Source organism: Salmo salar, chromosome 13 (genome assembly GCF_965601325.2).
Source record: "Salmo salar chromosome 13, fSalSal1, whole genome shotgun sequence".
Lineage (NCBI taxonomy): Eukaryota > Metazoa > Chordata > Actinopteri > Salmoniformes > Salmonidae > Salmo > Salmo salar.
Genome location: NC_138303.1, coordinates 10681208 through 10697402, shown reverse-complemented (window position 1 = coordinate 10697402; position 16195 = coordinate 10681208). Strand labels below are relative to the sequence as shown.

Below are 16195 nucleotides of genomic sequence, written 5' to 3'. Positions count from 1 at the left end.
CTTTGGGCCCGGTCCGGGGTGACTCACTTTTGTTGCCAGCGGTTTAGACATTAATGGCTGTGTGTTGTGTTATTTTGAGGGGACAGCAAATATACACTGTTATACAAGCTGTACACTCACTACTTTACATTGTAGCAAAGTGTCATTTCTTCAGTGCTGTCACATGAAAAGATATACTGAAATATTTACAAATGTGAGGGGTGTACTCATTTTTGTGAGATACTGTATATAAAAATATATATTTATAAAAATGTACGTGTGTGTGTGTGTGTGTGTGTGCTATATATACATTTGCAAAAAGATCAATTGGGGATTGGAAGTGATGCAGACAATTATATTGATGGAAGCTACAATCCATCTGCAATATTAAAGCTGATCCCCCTAAAATAATTATAATCCCTGTTTATGGTAGTGGGTCATCCAACCTACACCCTCCCCTGAGAGAGAGATCTTCCAGTCCAGTGGCTTGTGTTCACGGTCTGCTCAACCCCTCTCTACAGGCTGGCCTGCCACCCTGGCTTTCCTTCAAAAGAGTCTCTCTCTCTCTCTCTTTCTCTCTCTCTCTCAATTCAATGGGTTTTATTGGCAGGGGAAACAGATGTTTACATTGCTAAAGCAAGTGAAATAGAAAATAAACAAAGTGAAATAAACAATCAAAAATAATTAACAGTAAACATTCTCTTTCCTCTCTCTCGCCCTCTCTCTCTCTCTCTCCTATGCGCCCTCTCTCGCTCCTATCCTCTCTCGCCCTCTCTCTCTCGCCCTTTCTCTCTTTCCTCTCTCTCTCAGCCTCTCTCCTATCCTCTCTCGCCTTCTCTCTCTCTCTCTCTCTCTCTCTCCTATCCTCTCTACTTTTCTCTTTGCTTATCTTTCCCCTCTCTCTCTTTTACTATCTCTCCTCATATCCTTATCATGCCTCCAGATCTTTCTTCTAATGTGTCTCCCCAAAATGACCTTTAATCAACGACCTTTAATGAAATAACTGTTGTTGTTATTGTTTGACTATCAGTCAGAGTAATTCATGTCTACTTCTCATTTTCCCATTGGATTTTTCTTTCTCCACACGATGGTTGCCGGGGCAACAGAACAGAGCAGAGCAGAATGTAGCTGGCTGGAGCTGCGTCGCGTGTAACGTTGAGTAGCTCTGTCACGCACCCAGCAGCACTGTCAACACCGCATCCACCGCATCCGCATCCATAGAACACACACGCAATCAGTGTTACACACACACAAAATTCATTTTACATACACTCACATACACAATCAGTGTCACACACACAATCAGTGTTACACACACAGGGATGGAGTACTGTGGCATGTACAGTAGGAGGAGGCAGCCTTACTGCAGCATGAGTGCAGAACAGGAGCACAGAGTACAGCAGTCCACACTTGAACATCCCCCCTCCCACACACACACACCCTGGCTCGCTCCCTCTCTCAGCATCTGTGCATCTATCTATCTATCTATCTATCTATCTATCTATCTATCTATCTATCTATCTATCTATCTATCTATCTCTCTCTCTCTCTCTCTACTCTCTCTACTCTCTCTACTCTCTCTCTCTCTCTCTCTCTCCTCTTTCTCTCCTCCTCTCTTACTTCGTGGCTCCCTGACTCTATCTCTGCAGTCTGCTCCAGCTCCACCGTGCTGGTCTTTTCTTTCTTGACTGAACCAGCCAGGGAAGATGTCGTCCAACCCGTCCCCAGGAGCAGGGTCTGGACCCGGGACCAAACCCAAATCCCAGTCCCCCTTCAGGAAGAGGGGCAGCCTTCAGTACTCAACCAGCCCATGTAAGGAGAGGGACCAGGGGATGGGGATGGAGGGGTAGTGGATAGTTTATATACCATGTTATCTGTGACTGAGTGTGTTGTGTATGTATGACTGATGAAGAATGAGAGGATGCAGGTTATTCTCATTAAGATCAAATCTATTTTACAGTTGTCAATTACTTAATTACCTCACAGGATTATGTCCTGTTTACATCGAAGCGTTCGGTCCATTTAGTAGGTGTAGGGAATAGGATGAAGGCAGAGTTTCCATGACGACGTTTGTGCTCGAATAGTTTGGGGAGCTAGAGACCTGTTGATCGAGCGGAAAGGAGGGGAAATATCTCAACAAAATATTTAGTATCCCAAAAAAGCACCATGGATTCCTTGCGTTCAGTGATTTTCATTTTTGTCAGATGGTTCTTAAAAAGTAAATGTAGAATTGTTGTCGTTTTTGCTTATCGTTAGTTTTGACACAAAACGGTGAGATTCAATCCAGACTCAATCCATATTCTACGCTTGGATATTTCAGTGGACCCAGAGGCAGTCTCTCTATGATGGATTGAAATATGCTGTAACCTTGCTGCACCAGTGATTCTGTGATCCTCTTTCATCCCTATAACTGAACGAGAGGATTAACTATGCTGTATTACTGTATGCACAGTACGCCAACAGTACGCCAATCACACCGGCATCACCGCTACAGAACAGAGGATTTATCTGACATGTTCTGAGGTCTAGAACCATAGAAATCACAGGAGGTTGGTGGCACCTTAATTGGAGAGGACGTGTTTGTGGTATGAGTGGAATGGTATCTAATACATCACCTGGTTACCACCCGGTGACAACTTGGTTTCCACCTAGTTTCCACCTGGTTACTACCTGGTCTAGTCTATTCGCTCCATTCCAGGCCGTTATTATGAGTTGTCGTCCCCTCAGCAGCCTCCTGTGATAGAAATAGAAGATCTAGAATGGAAAGGCAGCATGATAGAACAGAACGTACAGTATATAATAGATAGAACATAGAATATCTCTGTGTCTTAGACTATTACTTGGTGAAAGATGCAACACCCTTATCTGCTGAATCAAACCCACAGGTCCCGTGTGGCTCAGTTGGTAGAGCATGGTGTTTGCAACGCCAGGGTTGTGGATTCGATTCCCACGGGGGACCAGTACAGGAAGAAAATGTATGAAATGTATGCATTCACTACTGTAAGTCGCTCTGGATAAGAGCGTCTGCTAAATGCCAAAAATGTACAAAAAAAAAATGCTTAATTCCTGCATATTCTTCCTGCAGTTTCAGCGGGGGAAAAACAGAATTCAGTTATTTCTTGAAAATGTTATGCAAATGAGAATAGCACATTCCTGTTGTGTAGGACTATGTGAATGTTGTGTAGGACTATGTGAATGTTGTGTAGGCCTATGTGAATGTTGTGTAGTGTGTAGGACTATGTGAATGTTGTGTAGGACTATGTGAATGTTGTGTAGGACTATGTGAATGTTGTGAATGTTGTGTAGGCCTATGTGAATGTTGTGTAGTGTGTAGGACAATGTGAATGTTGTGTAGGACTATGTGAATGTTGTGTAGCACTATGTGAATGCTGTGTAGGACTATGTGAATGCTGTGTAGGGCTATATGAAATTAATGTTGTGTAGGACTATATGATGGTGGGTAGGACTATGTGAATGTTGTGTAGGACTATGTGAATGTTGTGAATGTTGTGTAGTACTATGTGAATGTTGTGTAGGACTAAGGGAATGTTGTGAATGTTGTGTAGGACTATGTGAATGTTGTGTAGGACTATGTGAATGTTGTGTAGGACTTTGAATGGTGTGAATGTTGTGTAGGACTATGTGAATGTTGTGTAGGACTATGTGAATGTTGTGTAGGACAATGTGAATGTTGTGTAGGACTATGTGAATGTTGTGTAGGACTATGTGAATGTTGTGAATGTTGTGTAGGACTATGTGAATGTTGTGTAGAACTATGTGAATGTTGTGAAACAGAGGAGTCAGGAGGAAGGTAGCTGACTGAGGTTTCATGCACTGATGGCCATGTTCTATATCTTTGAATTCTGGGTAAAAAAAAAAAAAAACACACAATATTTTCATTATATTCAACATGCAAATCAAGAGCTGGTGACTATAAGGTTCTATCTGCAAAAAGACGATTCTGAGGCAATAGGCTTTAAAGTTCTGAACCCTCATTGGTTTGAATGGTGTCAGCAATATTTTTTATTTTTATTGTATTCTTTTGAACTTAACAACATGAATTGGGGCATTTAGATTTCTATATAGGTAGAGAACATTGAACAGAACAAGGCTATGTCAATAACTCAACTTTGAAAAACAATGCAGATAGGACCCTTATAGTCCCAAGCTCTCAAAATTCCTAAAACTGAGTGGGCCGTGTGCCAGTCCCAGACACACAGACAGACAATGTGTTATTAACATCTAGCCCAGTAGCCAACAACATATCAGATGTCAAAACACCACTACGATTAGATTATTGGAATTTTGTAATCTGTTTACATAACGTGTTATTAAATAAACAAATTTATCATAAAAAAGCAGAGCATTTACATCTGTGCAGGAAGATTGAATTAATTTGCTTAAAGGGTAGGTAGCATAAACGTAATCACATGTAACATATGGATTTGCATTAGAATACGCATTAAAAGTCCCAATGCAAAATTACATCTCACTTTTCAATTTTTAAAGTAATTACATAAAACTGATCAGAATTCCAAAGAATGCCGAAGTCATGCCATAAAAAACATTTGCCGGACCCAGCAAGCCAGCCTATTCCCTATAACAGTCAACTTCAAATGTACAGTGGCTTCTGAAAGTATTCGCCCCCCTTGGAATTTTTCCTATTTTGTTGCCTTAAAATCTGGAATTAAAATAGATTTTTTGGGGGGTTTTGTATCATTTGATTTACACAACATGCCTACCACTTTGAAGATGCAACATATTTTTTATTGTGAAACAAACAAGAAATAAGTCAAAACACAGAAAACTTGAGCGTGCAAAACTATTCACCCCCCCAAATCAATACTTTGTAGAGCCACCTTTTGCAGCAATTACAGCTGCAAGTCTCTTGGGATATGTCTTTATAAGCTTGGCACGTCTAGCCACTGGGATTTTTGCCCATTCTTCAAGGCAAAACTGCTCCAGCTCCTTCAAGTTGGATGGGTTCCACTGGTGTACAGCAATCTTTAAGTCATACCACAGATTGAGGTCTGGGCTTTGACTAGGCCATTTCAAGACATTTAAATGTTTCCCCTTAAACCACTCGAGTGTTGCTTTAGCAGTATGTTTAGGGTCATTGTCCTGCTGGAAGGTGAACTTCTGTCCCAGTCTCAAATCTCTGGAAGACTGAAACAGGTTTCCCCCAAGAATTTCCCTGTATTTAGCGCCTTCCATCATTCCTTGAATTCTGATCAGTTTCCCAGTCCCTGCCGATGAAAACATCCCCACAGCATGATGCTGCCACCACCATGGATGGTGTTCTCGGGGTGATGAGAGGTGTTGGGTTTGCGCTAGACATAGCATTTTCTTTGATGGCCAAATAGCTCAATTTTAGTCTCATCTGACCAGAGTACCTTCTTCCATATGTTTGGGGAGTCTCCCACATGCCTTTTGGCGAACACAAAACGTGTTTGCTTCTTTTTTTTCTTTAACCTCTCTCGGGTATGTGGGACGAAATCGTCCCACCTAGTCAACAGCCAGTGGAATCGAGTGGCGCGATATTCAAAAACCTTAAAAATGCTATTACTTCAATTTCTCAAACATATGACTATTTTACAGCTATTTAAAGACAAGACTCTCGTTAATCTAACCACACTGTCCGATTTCAAAAAGGCTTTACAACGAAAGCAAAACATTAGATTATGTCAGCAGAGTACCCAGCCAGAAATAATCAGACACCCATCTTTCAAGCTAGAATATAATGTCACAAAAACCCAAACCACAGCTAAATGCAGCACTAACCTTTGATGATCTTCATCAGATGACAACCCTAGGACATTATGTTATACAATACATGCATGTTTTGTTCAATCAAGTTCATATTTATATCAAAAAACAGCTTTTTACATTAGCATGTGACGTTCAGAACTAGCATACCCCCCGCAAACTTCCGGGGAATTTACTAACAATTTACTAAATTACTCACGATAAATGTTCACAAAAAGCTTAACAATTATTTTAAGAATTATAGATACAGAACTCCTCTATGCACTCGATATGTCCGATTTTAAAATAGCTTTTTGGTGAAAGCACATTTTGCAATATTCTAAGTACATAGCCCAGCCATCACGGGCTAGCTATTTAGACACCCGGCAAGTTTAGCCTTCACCAAAATCAGATTTACTATAACAAAAATGTTATTACCTTTGTTGTCTTCGTCAGAATGCACTCCCAGGACTTCTACTTCAATAACAAATGTTGGTTTGGTCCCAAATAATCCATCGTTATATCCAAATAGCGGCGTTTTGTTCGTGCGTTCTAGACACTATCCGAAATGGTAAATCAGGGTTACGAGCATGGCGCAATTCGTGACAAAAAATGTCTAAATATTCCATTACCGTACTTCGAAGCATGTCAACCGCTGTTTAAAATCAATTTTTATGCAATTTATCTCGTAAAAAAGCGATAACATTCCGACCGGGAATCTTCTTTTCGGTAAACAGAGGAAAAAACAGAAAGACGGGGCGGCCAGTGCACGCGCCTAAGCCCACTGTCCCTTGATCGGCCACTTGAGAAAGGCGATAATGTGTTTCAGCCTGGGGCTGGAATGACGACATTCAGGTTTTTCCCGGGCTCTGAAAGCCTATTGGAGCCGTGGGAAGTGTCACGTTACCGCAGAGATCCTAAGTTTTGGAATGAGATGTCAAAGAAAGACAATAAATGGTCAGACAGGCCACTTCCTGTAAAGGAATCTCTCAGGTTTTGACCTGCCATTTGAGTTCTGTTATACTCACAGACACCATTCAAACAGTTTGAGAAACTTTGGAGTGTTTTCTATCCAAAGCCAATAATTATATGCATATTCTAGTTACTGGGCAGGAGTAGTAACCAGATTAAATCGGGTACGTTTTTTATCCAGCCGTGTCAATACTGCCCCCTAGCCCTAACAGGTTAATGTAAAATTGCGATAGTATTCCAACCGGACAATAGCATATTCATTCAAGAAGAAAAAGAAGGAGGGGCGTGCTCGCTGGACCGAGCATATCCATTCCCTTTGTTGCCAGGCAGACCACTCAGTAACTGAGCTCCTATACTCTGCCCAGTGACAGGAAAATGCTCAAACCACTTTCTGAAGGCTTTAGACAGCCAATGGAAGCCTTAGGAAGTGCAACGTCACCCCACAGACACTGGAGCTTCGATAGAGAATCAAAAGAAGAACTACAATTTCCAGACTTTTCACTTCCTGCTTGGATTTTTCTCAGGTTTTTGCCTGCCAAATGAGTTCTGTTATACTCACAGACACCATTCAAACAGTTTTAGAAACTTCAGAGTTACTCTATCCAAATCTACTAATAATATGCATATTCTAGTTTCTGGGCCAGAGTAGTAACCTGTTTAAATTGGGTACATTTTTCATCCGGCCGTGAAAATACTGCCCCCTAGCCCAGACAGGTTAACCAGTTATCAACTAATGTTACTGGTATATGCAGTTATCTTAGCCAGCAAGCCAGCCAGCTAAAGTTAGTTATTTTAGCCTGCTAGCTAGCCTAGCTAGCTACCAAATGCACAGGAGAAAAAGAGTTGCAGTTTTTTGCAAGAATTTATATGGTTTCGTCTTTGTGGATGTACATAGTAGCTCACCAGCGCCAACACTTGGTTTGCTATGTAATTACATGCTAGCATGGCCAGTGGAAAACATTAGACAGCTAGAACTAGCTAGGTAGCACCGGTTCTCCAATAGACGAGAAATAGTACATTGTGGGTAGTTTAGAAGATATCCGGAAATAAGTTAATAAATATGTAAAAACGCTCAAATATAACTCTATTTGTAGTTATAGGTAACCAGATCGTGACTACAACTAAGTTACTAAGTCTTTGACCACACTGTGTTGTTACTTTGGGGAGTACTTCGGTGTTATCCCATGGGTCACAATAGTGACAGCACAAACCTTTTGTACTTTACAGGCTCTAGAGAAGTTAAAGCTGTACTTATAAATGTGTCATATATTATGCATTATCAAGGTTGTCTAGTATGATTTAGAGAAGTTTCATATGATTTCTCAAAATGGTCGCAAGACCACAAGCACATTTATGCAATGTGTACTTTTACAGAAGTCTACATTCAACGGCTTTAAAACAAAATACATTGTTGAAATTGTAAAATATTTTCTTTGTAAACAGAATGTTTAAAAGGGTGTAGTTTAACATACTGTATGTGCATTCCGATTCAATTCATTTAAATCCATGATGGTCATGGTATATGAAAATATCTTTAGCGGTCACAATTGTGACCAATGGGACAATACACTGGCTCTAACTACTTATATATATTTAATCATAGCAGATTATTAATTTTTTTCAGTAGATTGAAGTTGAGTTGGGTTATGGATATACTTGATCAAGGTGATCTTACAGATGATTTTAGCATCATCCATTAGCCTTTACATATGCTTAAATCAGTGATTCCGGCTGTAAAAAAGCTTAATTTTGTTATTTCAGGGGGAATTGGCTATGGATAGCCTGTTAAACTCAAATAGTGTAATAACATAACAGATATTTAAGATCAATAGTTTTGTTAAGTGTCTCTTGCACAAGGGTATACTTGATTTATGTGAGTTTTGCTAAATAGTTGCAAAGGTAGACCTGTTTTATTAGTTGCAAAGGTAGACCTGTTTTGAAGTACAGGTGTTAACCTGGTTCGTATGGGTAGATGAGGATTGAAGTACAGGTGTTAACCTGGTTCATATGGGTAGATGAGGACTGAAGTACAGGTGTTAACCTGGTTCGTATGCGTAGATGAGGACTGAAGTACAGGTGTTAACCTGGTTCGTATGGGTAGATGAGGACTGAAGTACAGGTGTTAACCTGGTTCGTATGGGTAGATGAGGACTGAAGTACAGGTGTTAACCTGGTTTCGTATGGGTAGATGAGGATTGAAGTACAGGTGTTAACCTGGTTCATATGGGTAGATGAGGACTGAAGTACAGGTGTTAACCTGGTTCGTATGGGTAGATGAGGACTGAAGTACAGGTGTTAACCTGGTTTCGTATGGGTAGATGAGGATTGAAGTACAGGTGTTAACCTGGTTCATATGGGTAGATGAGGACTGAAGTACAGGTGTTAACCTGGTTTCGTATGGGTAGATGAGGATTGAAGTACAGGTGTTAACCTGGTTCGTATGGGTAGATGAGGACTGAAGTACAGGTGTTAACCTGGTTTCGTATGGGTAGATGAGGATTGAAGTACAGGTGTTAACCTGGTTCATATGGGTAGATGAGGACTGAAGTACAGGTGTTAACCTGGTTCATATGGGTAGATGAGGACTGAAGTACAGGTGTTAACCTGGTTCGTATGGGTAGATGAGGACTGAAGTACAGGTGTTAACCTGGTTCGTATGGGTAGATGAGGACTGAAGTACAGGTGTTAACCTGGTTCGTATGGGTAGATGAGGTTTGAAGTACAGGTGCAGACCTGTTTTTTTTAATAAATGTTGAAGATTGAGTGGTTCAACCACTCCACAAATTTCTTGTTAACAAACTGTAGTTTTGGCAAGTCGGTTAGGACATCTACTTTGTGCATGACACAAGTAATTTTCCCAACAATTGTTTACAGACAGATTATTTCACTTATAATTCACTGTATCACAATTCCAGTGGGTCAGAAGTTTACATACACTAAGTTGACTGTGCCTTTAAACAGCTTTGAAAATTCCAGAAAATGATGTCATGGCTTTAGAAGCTTCTGATAAAGTCATTTACATAATTTGAGTCAATTGGAGGTGTACCTGTGGATGTATTTCAAGGCCTACCTTCAAACTCAGTGCCTCTTTGCCTGATATCATGGGAAAATCTAAAGAAATCAGCCAAGACATCAGATAAGAAATTGTCGACCTCTACAAGTCTGGTTCATCCTTGGGAGCAATTTCCAAACGCCTGAAGGTACCACACTCATCTATACAAACAATAGTATGCAAGTATAAACACCATGGGACCACGCAGCCGTCACACCTGTCAGGAAGGAGACGCATTCTGTTTTCTAGAGATGAACGTACTTTGGTGCAAAAAGTGCAAATCAATTCCAGAACAACAGCAAAGGACCTTGTGAAGATGCTGGAGGAAACAAGTACAAAAGTATATATATCCACAGTAAAACGAGTCCTATATTGACATAACCTGAAAGGCCGCTCAGCAAGGAAGAAGCCACTGCTCCAAAACCGCCATAAAAAAGCCAGACTACAGTTTGCAACTGCACATGGGGAAAAATATTGTACTTTTTGGAGAAATGTCCTCTGGTCTGATGAAACAAAAATAGGACTATAATGACCATTGTTATGTTTGGAGGAAAAAGGGGGAGGCTTGCAAGCTAAAGAACACCATCCCAACCGTGAAGGACAGGGGTGGCAGTATCATGTTGTGGGGGTGCTTTGCTGCAGGAGGGACTGGGGCACTTCACATAATAGATGGCATCATGAGGAGGGAAATTATGTGGATATATTGAAGCAACATCTCAAGACATCAGTCAGGGAGTTAAAGCTTTGTTCCAAATGGGTCTTCCAAATGGACAATGACCCCAAGCATACTTCCAAAGTTGTGGCAAAATGGCTTAAGGACAACAAAGTCAAGGTATTGGAGTGGCCATCACAAAGCCCTGACCTCAATCCCATAGAAGATTTGTGGGCAGAACTGAAAAAGCGTGTGCGAGCAAGGAGGCCTACAAACCTGACTCAGTTACACCAGCTCTATCAGGAGGAATGGGCCAAAATTCCCCCAACTTATTGTGGGAAGCTTGTGGAAGGCTACCCGAAACGTTTGACCCAAGTTAAACAATTTAAAGGCAATGCTACCAAATACTAATTGAGTGTATGTAAGCTTTTGACCCACTGGGAATGTGATGAAAGAAATAAAAGCTGAAATAAATCATTCTCTCTACTACTATTCTGACATTTCACATTCTTAAAATAAAGTGGTGATCCTAACTGACCTAAAACAAGGAACTTTTACTCGGATTAAATGTCAGGAATTGTGAAAAACCGAGTTTAAATGTATTTGGCTAAGGTGTATGTAAACTTCCGACTTCAACTGTATATACATATACATACATACATATACATACATATACATACATACACATACATACATACATACATACATATACATACATACATATACACATATATATATATACATACATACACATATATATACATACATATACACATATACATACATACATACATACATACATACATACATACATACATACATACATACATACATACATACATACATACATACATACATACATACATACATACATACATAAACATAAAGATATACATACATACACATACATACATATACATACATATACACATATACATACATATATATATACATACATACACATATATACATACATATATATACATACAAAACATATATACATACATACATACATACATATATATACATACATACACATACACATTTTTATTTTTAGTAGACCTTCCTTTATTATTCCCCAAACCCTACCACCCCTCCCCCAATTGGGAAAAACTAATAAACAATAACACTTAGGCTTCTACATACTATACACATTTTACAGACACAATCTATTTTACAATAGTTATATTTTGATTGTTTTTAGTCTTGGCCTTCCTCTATTTCTGATGTCCATCCAGTTTGATTTCTATTTGTAACTGTACTATTTCACAAAAGTTCTGAACCTATATACATTTTACAGACCCAGTATGTTTTACATTTGTCACGTCCTGGCCAGTATAAGGGTTAATTGTTATTGTAGTTTGGTCAGGACGTGGCAGAGGGTATTTGTTTTATGTGGTTCAGGGTGGTGTGTTAGTTAGGAGGGCGTTTGATTTATTATTTCCGGGTTTTGAGTTATGGTCTATGTTTATGTATTTCTATGTGTAGTCTAGTGAGTGTGTTTCTATGTTGAGTTAATTGGGGTGGACTTCCAATTGAAGGCAGCTGTTTGGTGTTGCCTTTGATTGGAAGTCCTATATTAGTTGGGTTCGTTTGTCTTGTATTTGTGGGAGATTGTTCTTGGATTGCTGTGTTGCCGTCAAAGACTGTTATGTCGTCGGTCATTGCTTTGTTATTTTTGTATACGTGTTTGTTTGTTTTTTTCCCTTCTTTTCCCGTAAATAAAGAAGATGAGTATACACATACCTGCTGCGTTTTGGTCCTCCATAACCGACGAAAACCGTGACAGAATCTCCCACCAACTAAGGACCAAGCAGCAGAAGAAAAGGGATTTTGAGTTGGACTGGCGGGAGAAATGGACCTGGGAGGAAGTTCTGGACGGGGCTGGACCTTGGCACCAGGCTGGGGAGTACCGTCGCCCACGGAAGGAAATTGAGGCAGCGAAGGCAGAGAGGCGGAGGTACGAGGCCTTGGAAGCGCTGAGGGAGAAGCACGAGAGGCACCCCCAATAATTTTTTTGGGGGGGGCACATGGCTAGTTTGGCTAGGCCTAGGAAGAGCCGGAAGCCAGCTACCCGTGGTTATATGGAGGAGCGTATGAGGTGGAGAGCGCCATGTTTCGCTGAGGAGCGCACTATCTCACCCATACGCACACACAGTCTGGTGCGCGTTATTCCAGCCCCTCGCAGGTGCCGTGCTAGAGCGGGCATCCAGCCTGGTAGGAGGATGCCTGCGCAGCGCATCTGGTCGCCGGTACGCCTCCGAGGACCAGGCTACCCAACTCCCGCTCTACGCACGGCTACCATCAGGCCCCTGCACAGCCCAGTCTGCCCTGTACAAGCACCCCGCTCGTGCAGGGCTACTAGTTCCATCCAGCCAAGACGGGTTGTGCAGGAGGTAAGATCAAGACCGACTGTGCGCCTCCATAGCCCTGGGTTTCCAGCTCCTGTCTCTCGTGCGGACCCGGAAGTGCGTCAACCCAGTCCGTTCCCAATCTGGTACGCCCAGTACCAGCACCACGCTGGTACTGGGCGTACCATTGGAAGTCCTATATTAGTTGGGTGTGTTTGTCTTGTATTTGTGGGAGATTGTTCTTGGATTGCTGTGTTGCCGTCAAAGACTGTTATGTCGTCGGTCATTGCTTTGTTATTTTTGTATACGTGTTTGTTTGTTTTTTTTCCCTTCTTTTCCCGTAAATAAAGAAGATGAGTATACACATACCTGCTGCGTTTTGGTCCTCCATAACCGACGAAAACCGTGACAACATTGGTTATCTTGTTGTTATTAGTCCCACCCTTCAGCTCCATTCAACCCCTCCCATCTATCTCTTAACACCATCCATTTTGGATTTGTATTTGCTGTATATGTTTCACAAAAGTACTGAACCTTTCTATTCTCATAGTTTCTACAGATTGTAAATAAAAAATTGTTGCAAAAATAATTATTATATTATTGATTGACTATGACTTTTCAAATCACCATGTATTGTTATCTGCATGGTTAGCTCCAGGTAAACGTTGCAATTCTTCAGCCATTCCTGGACCTGTGACCAAAAACAAGCTACGTATATGGACAGTACCGTAATAAATGATATAATGACTGCCTCCTGCAATCGGTACATTGAAAATCATTTCTGAACTATTTTACACTTTATATGAATTCCCATGATTTATTTATACCTGATGGTGGTACAGCAGTCTAACATTCAGATTCAAACAAATTGTCTTCTTCCACAAGGTATTTCATTATCCTCTAGGGAACAAATTGAAAGACAGACAATTCATGTAATAGTGAACTTTCTGTAGGTTGACATTCACATTGATGATTCATTTGGAAGGAAGGGTTCCTGCGGGGCTATTAGCTGTCTCCTACCTCTCCCACAGAACGCTCTTCATTTGATTTAGGAAAACAAATTGAAACTGACAATTTATTTTAATCCGAACAGTGCTGAGCAAACCCTCCAATCATGTTAAAACAAGACAAATAACGGCTGCATCCCAAATAGAGTACTACCCTAGGGCCCACTATATAGAGTACTATACTAGGGCCCACTATATAGAGTACTATACTATATAGAATACTATACTAGGGCCCACTATATAGAGTACTATACTATATAGAGTACTATACTAGGGCCCACTATATAGAGTACTATACTATATAGAGTACTATACTAGGGCCCACTATATAGAGTACTATACTAGGGCCCACTATATAGAGTACTATACTAGGGCCCACTATATAGAATACTATACTAGGGCCCACTATATAAAGTACTATACTAGGGCCCACTATATAGAGTACTATACTAGGGCCCACTATATAGAGTACTATACTAGGGCCCACTATATAGAGTACTACATTTGACTAGGGCCCACTATATAGAGTACTATACTAGGGCCCACTATATAGAGTACTACATTTGACTAGGGCCCACTATATAGAGTACTATACTAGGGCCCACTATATAGAGTACTACGTTTGACTAGGTCCCACTATATAGAGTACTACGTTTGACTAGGTCCCACTATATAGAGTACAATACTAGGGCCCACTATATAGAGTACTATACTAGGTCCCACTATATAAATTACTATACTAGGGCCCACTATATAGAGTACTATACTATATAGAGTACTATACTAGGGCCCACTATATAGAGTACTATACTAGGGCCCACTATATAGAGTACTATACTAGGTCCCACTATATAAAGTACTATACTAGGGCCAACTATATAGAGTACTATACTAGGGCCCAATATATAGAGTACAATACTAGGGCCCACTATATAGAGTACTATACTAGGGCCCACTATATAGAGTACTATACTAGGGCCCACTATATAGAGTACTATACTAGGGCCCAATATATAGAGTACTATTCTAGGGCCCACTATATAGAGTACTATACTAGGGCCCACTATATAGAGTACTATACTAGGGCCCAATATATAGAGTACAATACTAGGGCCCACTATATAGAGTACTATACTAGGGCCCATATATAGAGTACTATTCTAGGGCCCACTATATAGAGTACTGTTCTAGGGCCCAATATATAGAGTACTATTCTAGGGCCCACTATATAGAGTACTATTCTAGGGCCCAATATATAGAGTACTATACTAGGGCCCACTATATAGAGTACTATACTAGGGCCCTCTATATAGAGTACTATACTAGGGCCTAATATATAGAGTACTATACTAGGGCCCTCTATATAGAGTACTATTCTAGGGCCCAATATATAGAGTACTATACTAGGGCCCTCTATATAGAGTACTCTACTAGGGCCCTCTATATAGAGTACTATACTAGGGCCCACTATATAGAGTACTACATTTGACTAGGGCCCACTATATAGAGTACTATACTAGGGCCCAATATATAGAGTACTATTCTAGGGCCCACTATATAGAGTACTATACTAGGGCCCACTATATAGAGTACTATACTAGGGCCCAATATATAGAGTACAATACTAGGGCCCACTATATAGAGTACTATACTAGGGCCCATATATAGAGTACTATTCTAGGGCCCACTATATAGAGTACTGTTCTAGGGCCCAATATATAGAGTACTATTCTAGGGCCCACTATATAGAGTACTATTCTAGGGCCCAATATATAGAGTACTATACTAGGGCGCACTATATAGAGTACTATAATAGGGCCCTATATATAGAGTACTATAATAGGGCCCACTACATAGAGTACTATTCTAGGTCCCTCTATATAGAGTACTATACTAGGGCCTAATATATAGAGTACTATTCTAGGGCCCTCTATATAGAGTACTATACTAGGGCCCACTATATAGGGAATGGTGTACTATTTGGGACGTACCCCTCCACCACAATGTTCTCTGATTATCTGCAGTGATGTCTCTCAGCCTGACAATGTGTATTACTATAATCACAGTGCAGTTCGTGTCAGACTGTCTGGTAGACACACACACACACACACTCATCTTTTTGGAACACCAATCTCCTATCTGTTATTATCTGTGCAGAAGACTTTAGCTCACTGTGTCTGCAGAGATCTAGTCTGGTTCCAGATCAGATGGTGGTGTCAAAATAACAATCATGGACTTTTGCGAGACGGCAGAATCTGATCTAGGACCAGACTAGTGGACCTCTGGTCTGAATCGAAGGAGACTCCCTTCAGATGGCTGTCCAGAGATGTTTATTTGATGCCCATCGCGCACAGAACGAGCCGTATGGCTGGTGGCATTGTCATGCTGGAGGGTCATATCAGGATGAGCCTGCAGTAAAGGTACCACATGAGGGAGG

General features: G+C 40.7%; 1 protein-coding gene across 1 annotated transcript in view; it reads left to right on the top strand.

Moving 5' to 3' along the window:
* The first annotated feature begins 1333 nt into the window (after positions 1-1333).
* The window catches only part of ampd2b (adenosine monophosphate deaminase 2b), a 64601-nt gene continuing 49739 nt past the window's right edge, over positions 1334-16195 (top strand). Inside the window, exon 1 of the mRNA XM_045692878.2 lies at positions 1334-1791. Within this exon, the coding sequence (XP_045548834.1) occupies positions 1686-1791 (106 nt within the window). The 5' untranslated portion in view covers positions 1334-1685. The remainder of the gene's footprint in view (positions 1792-16195) is intronic.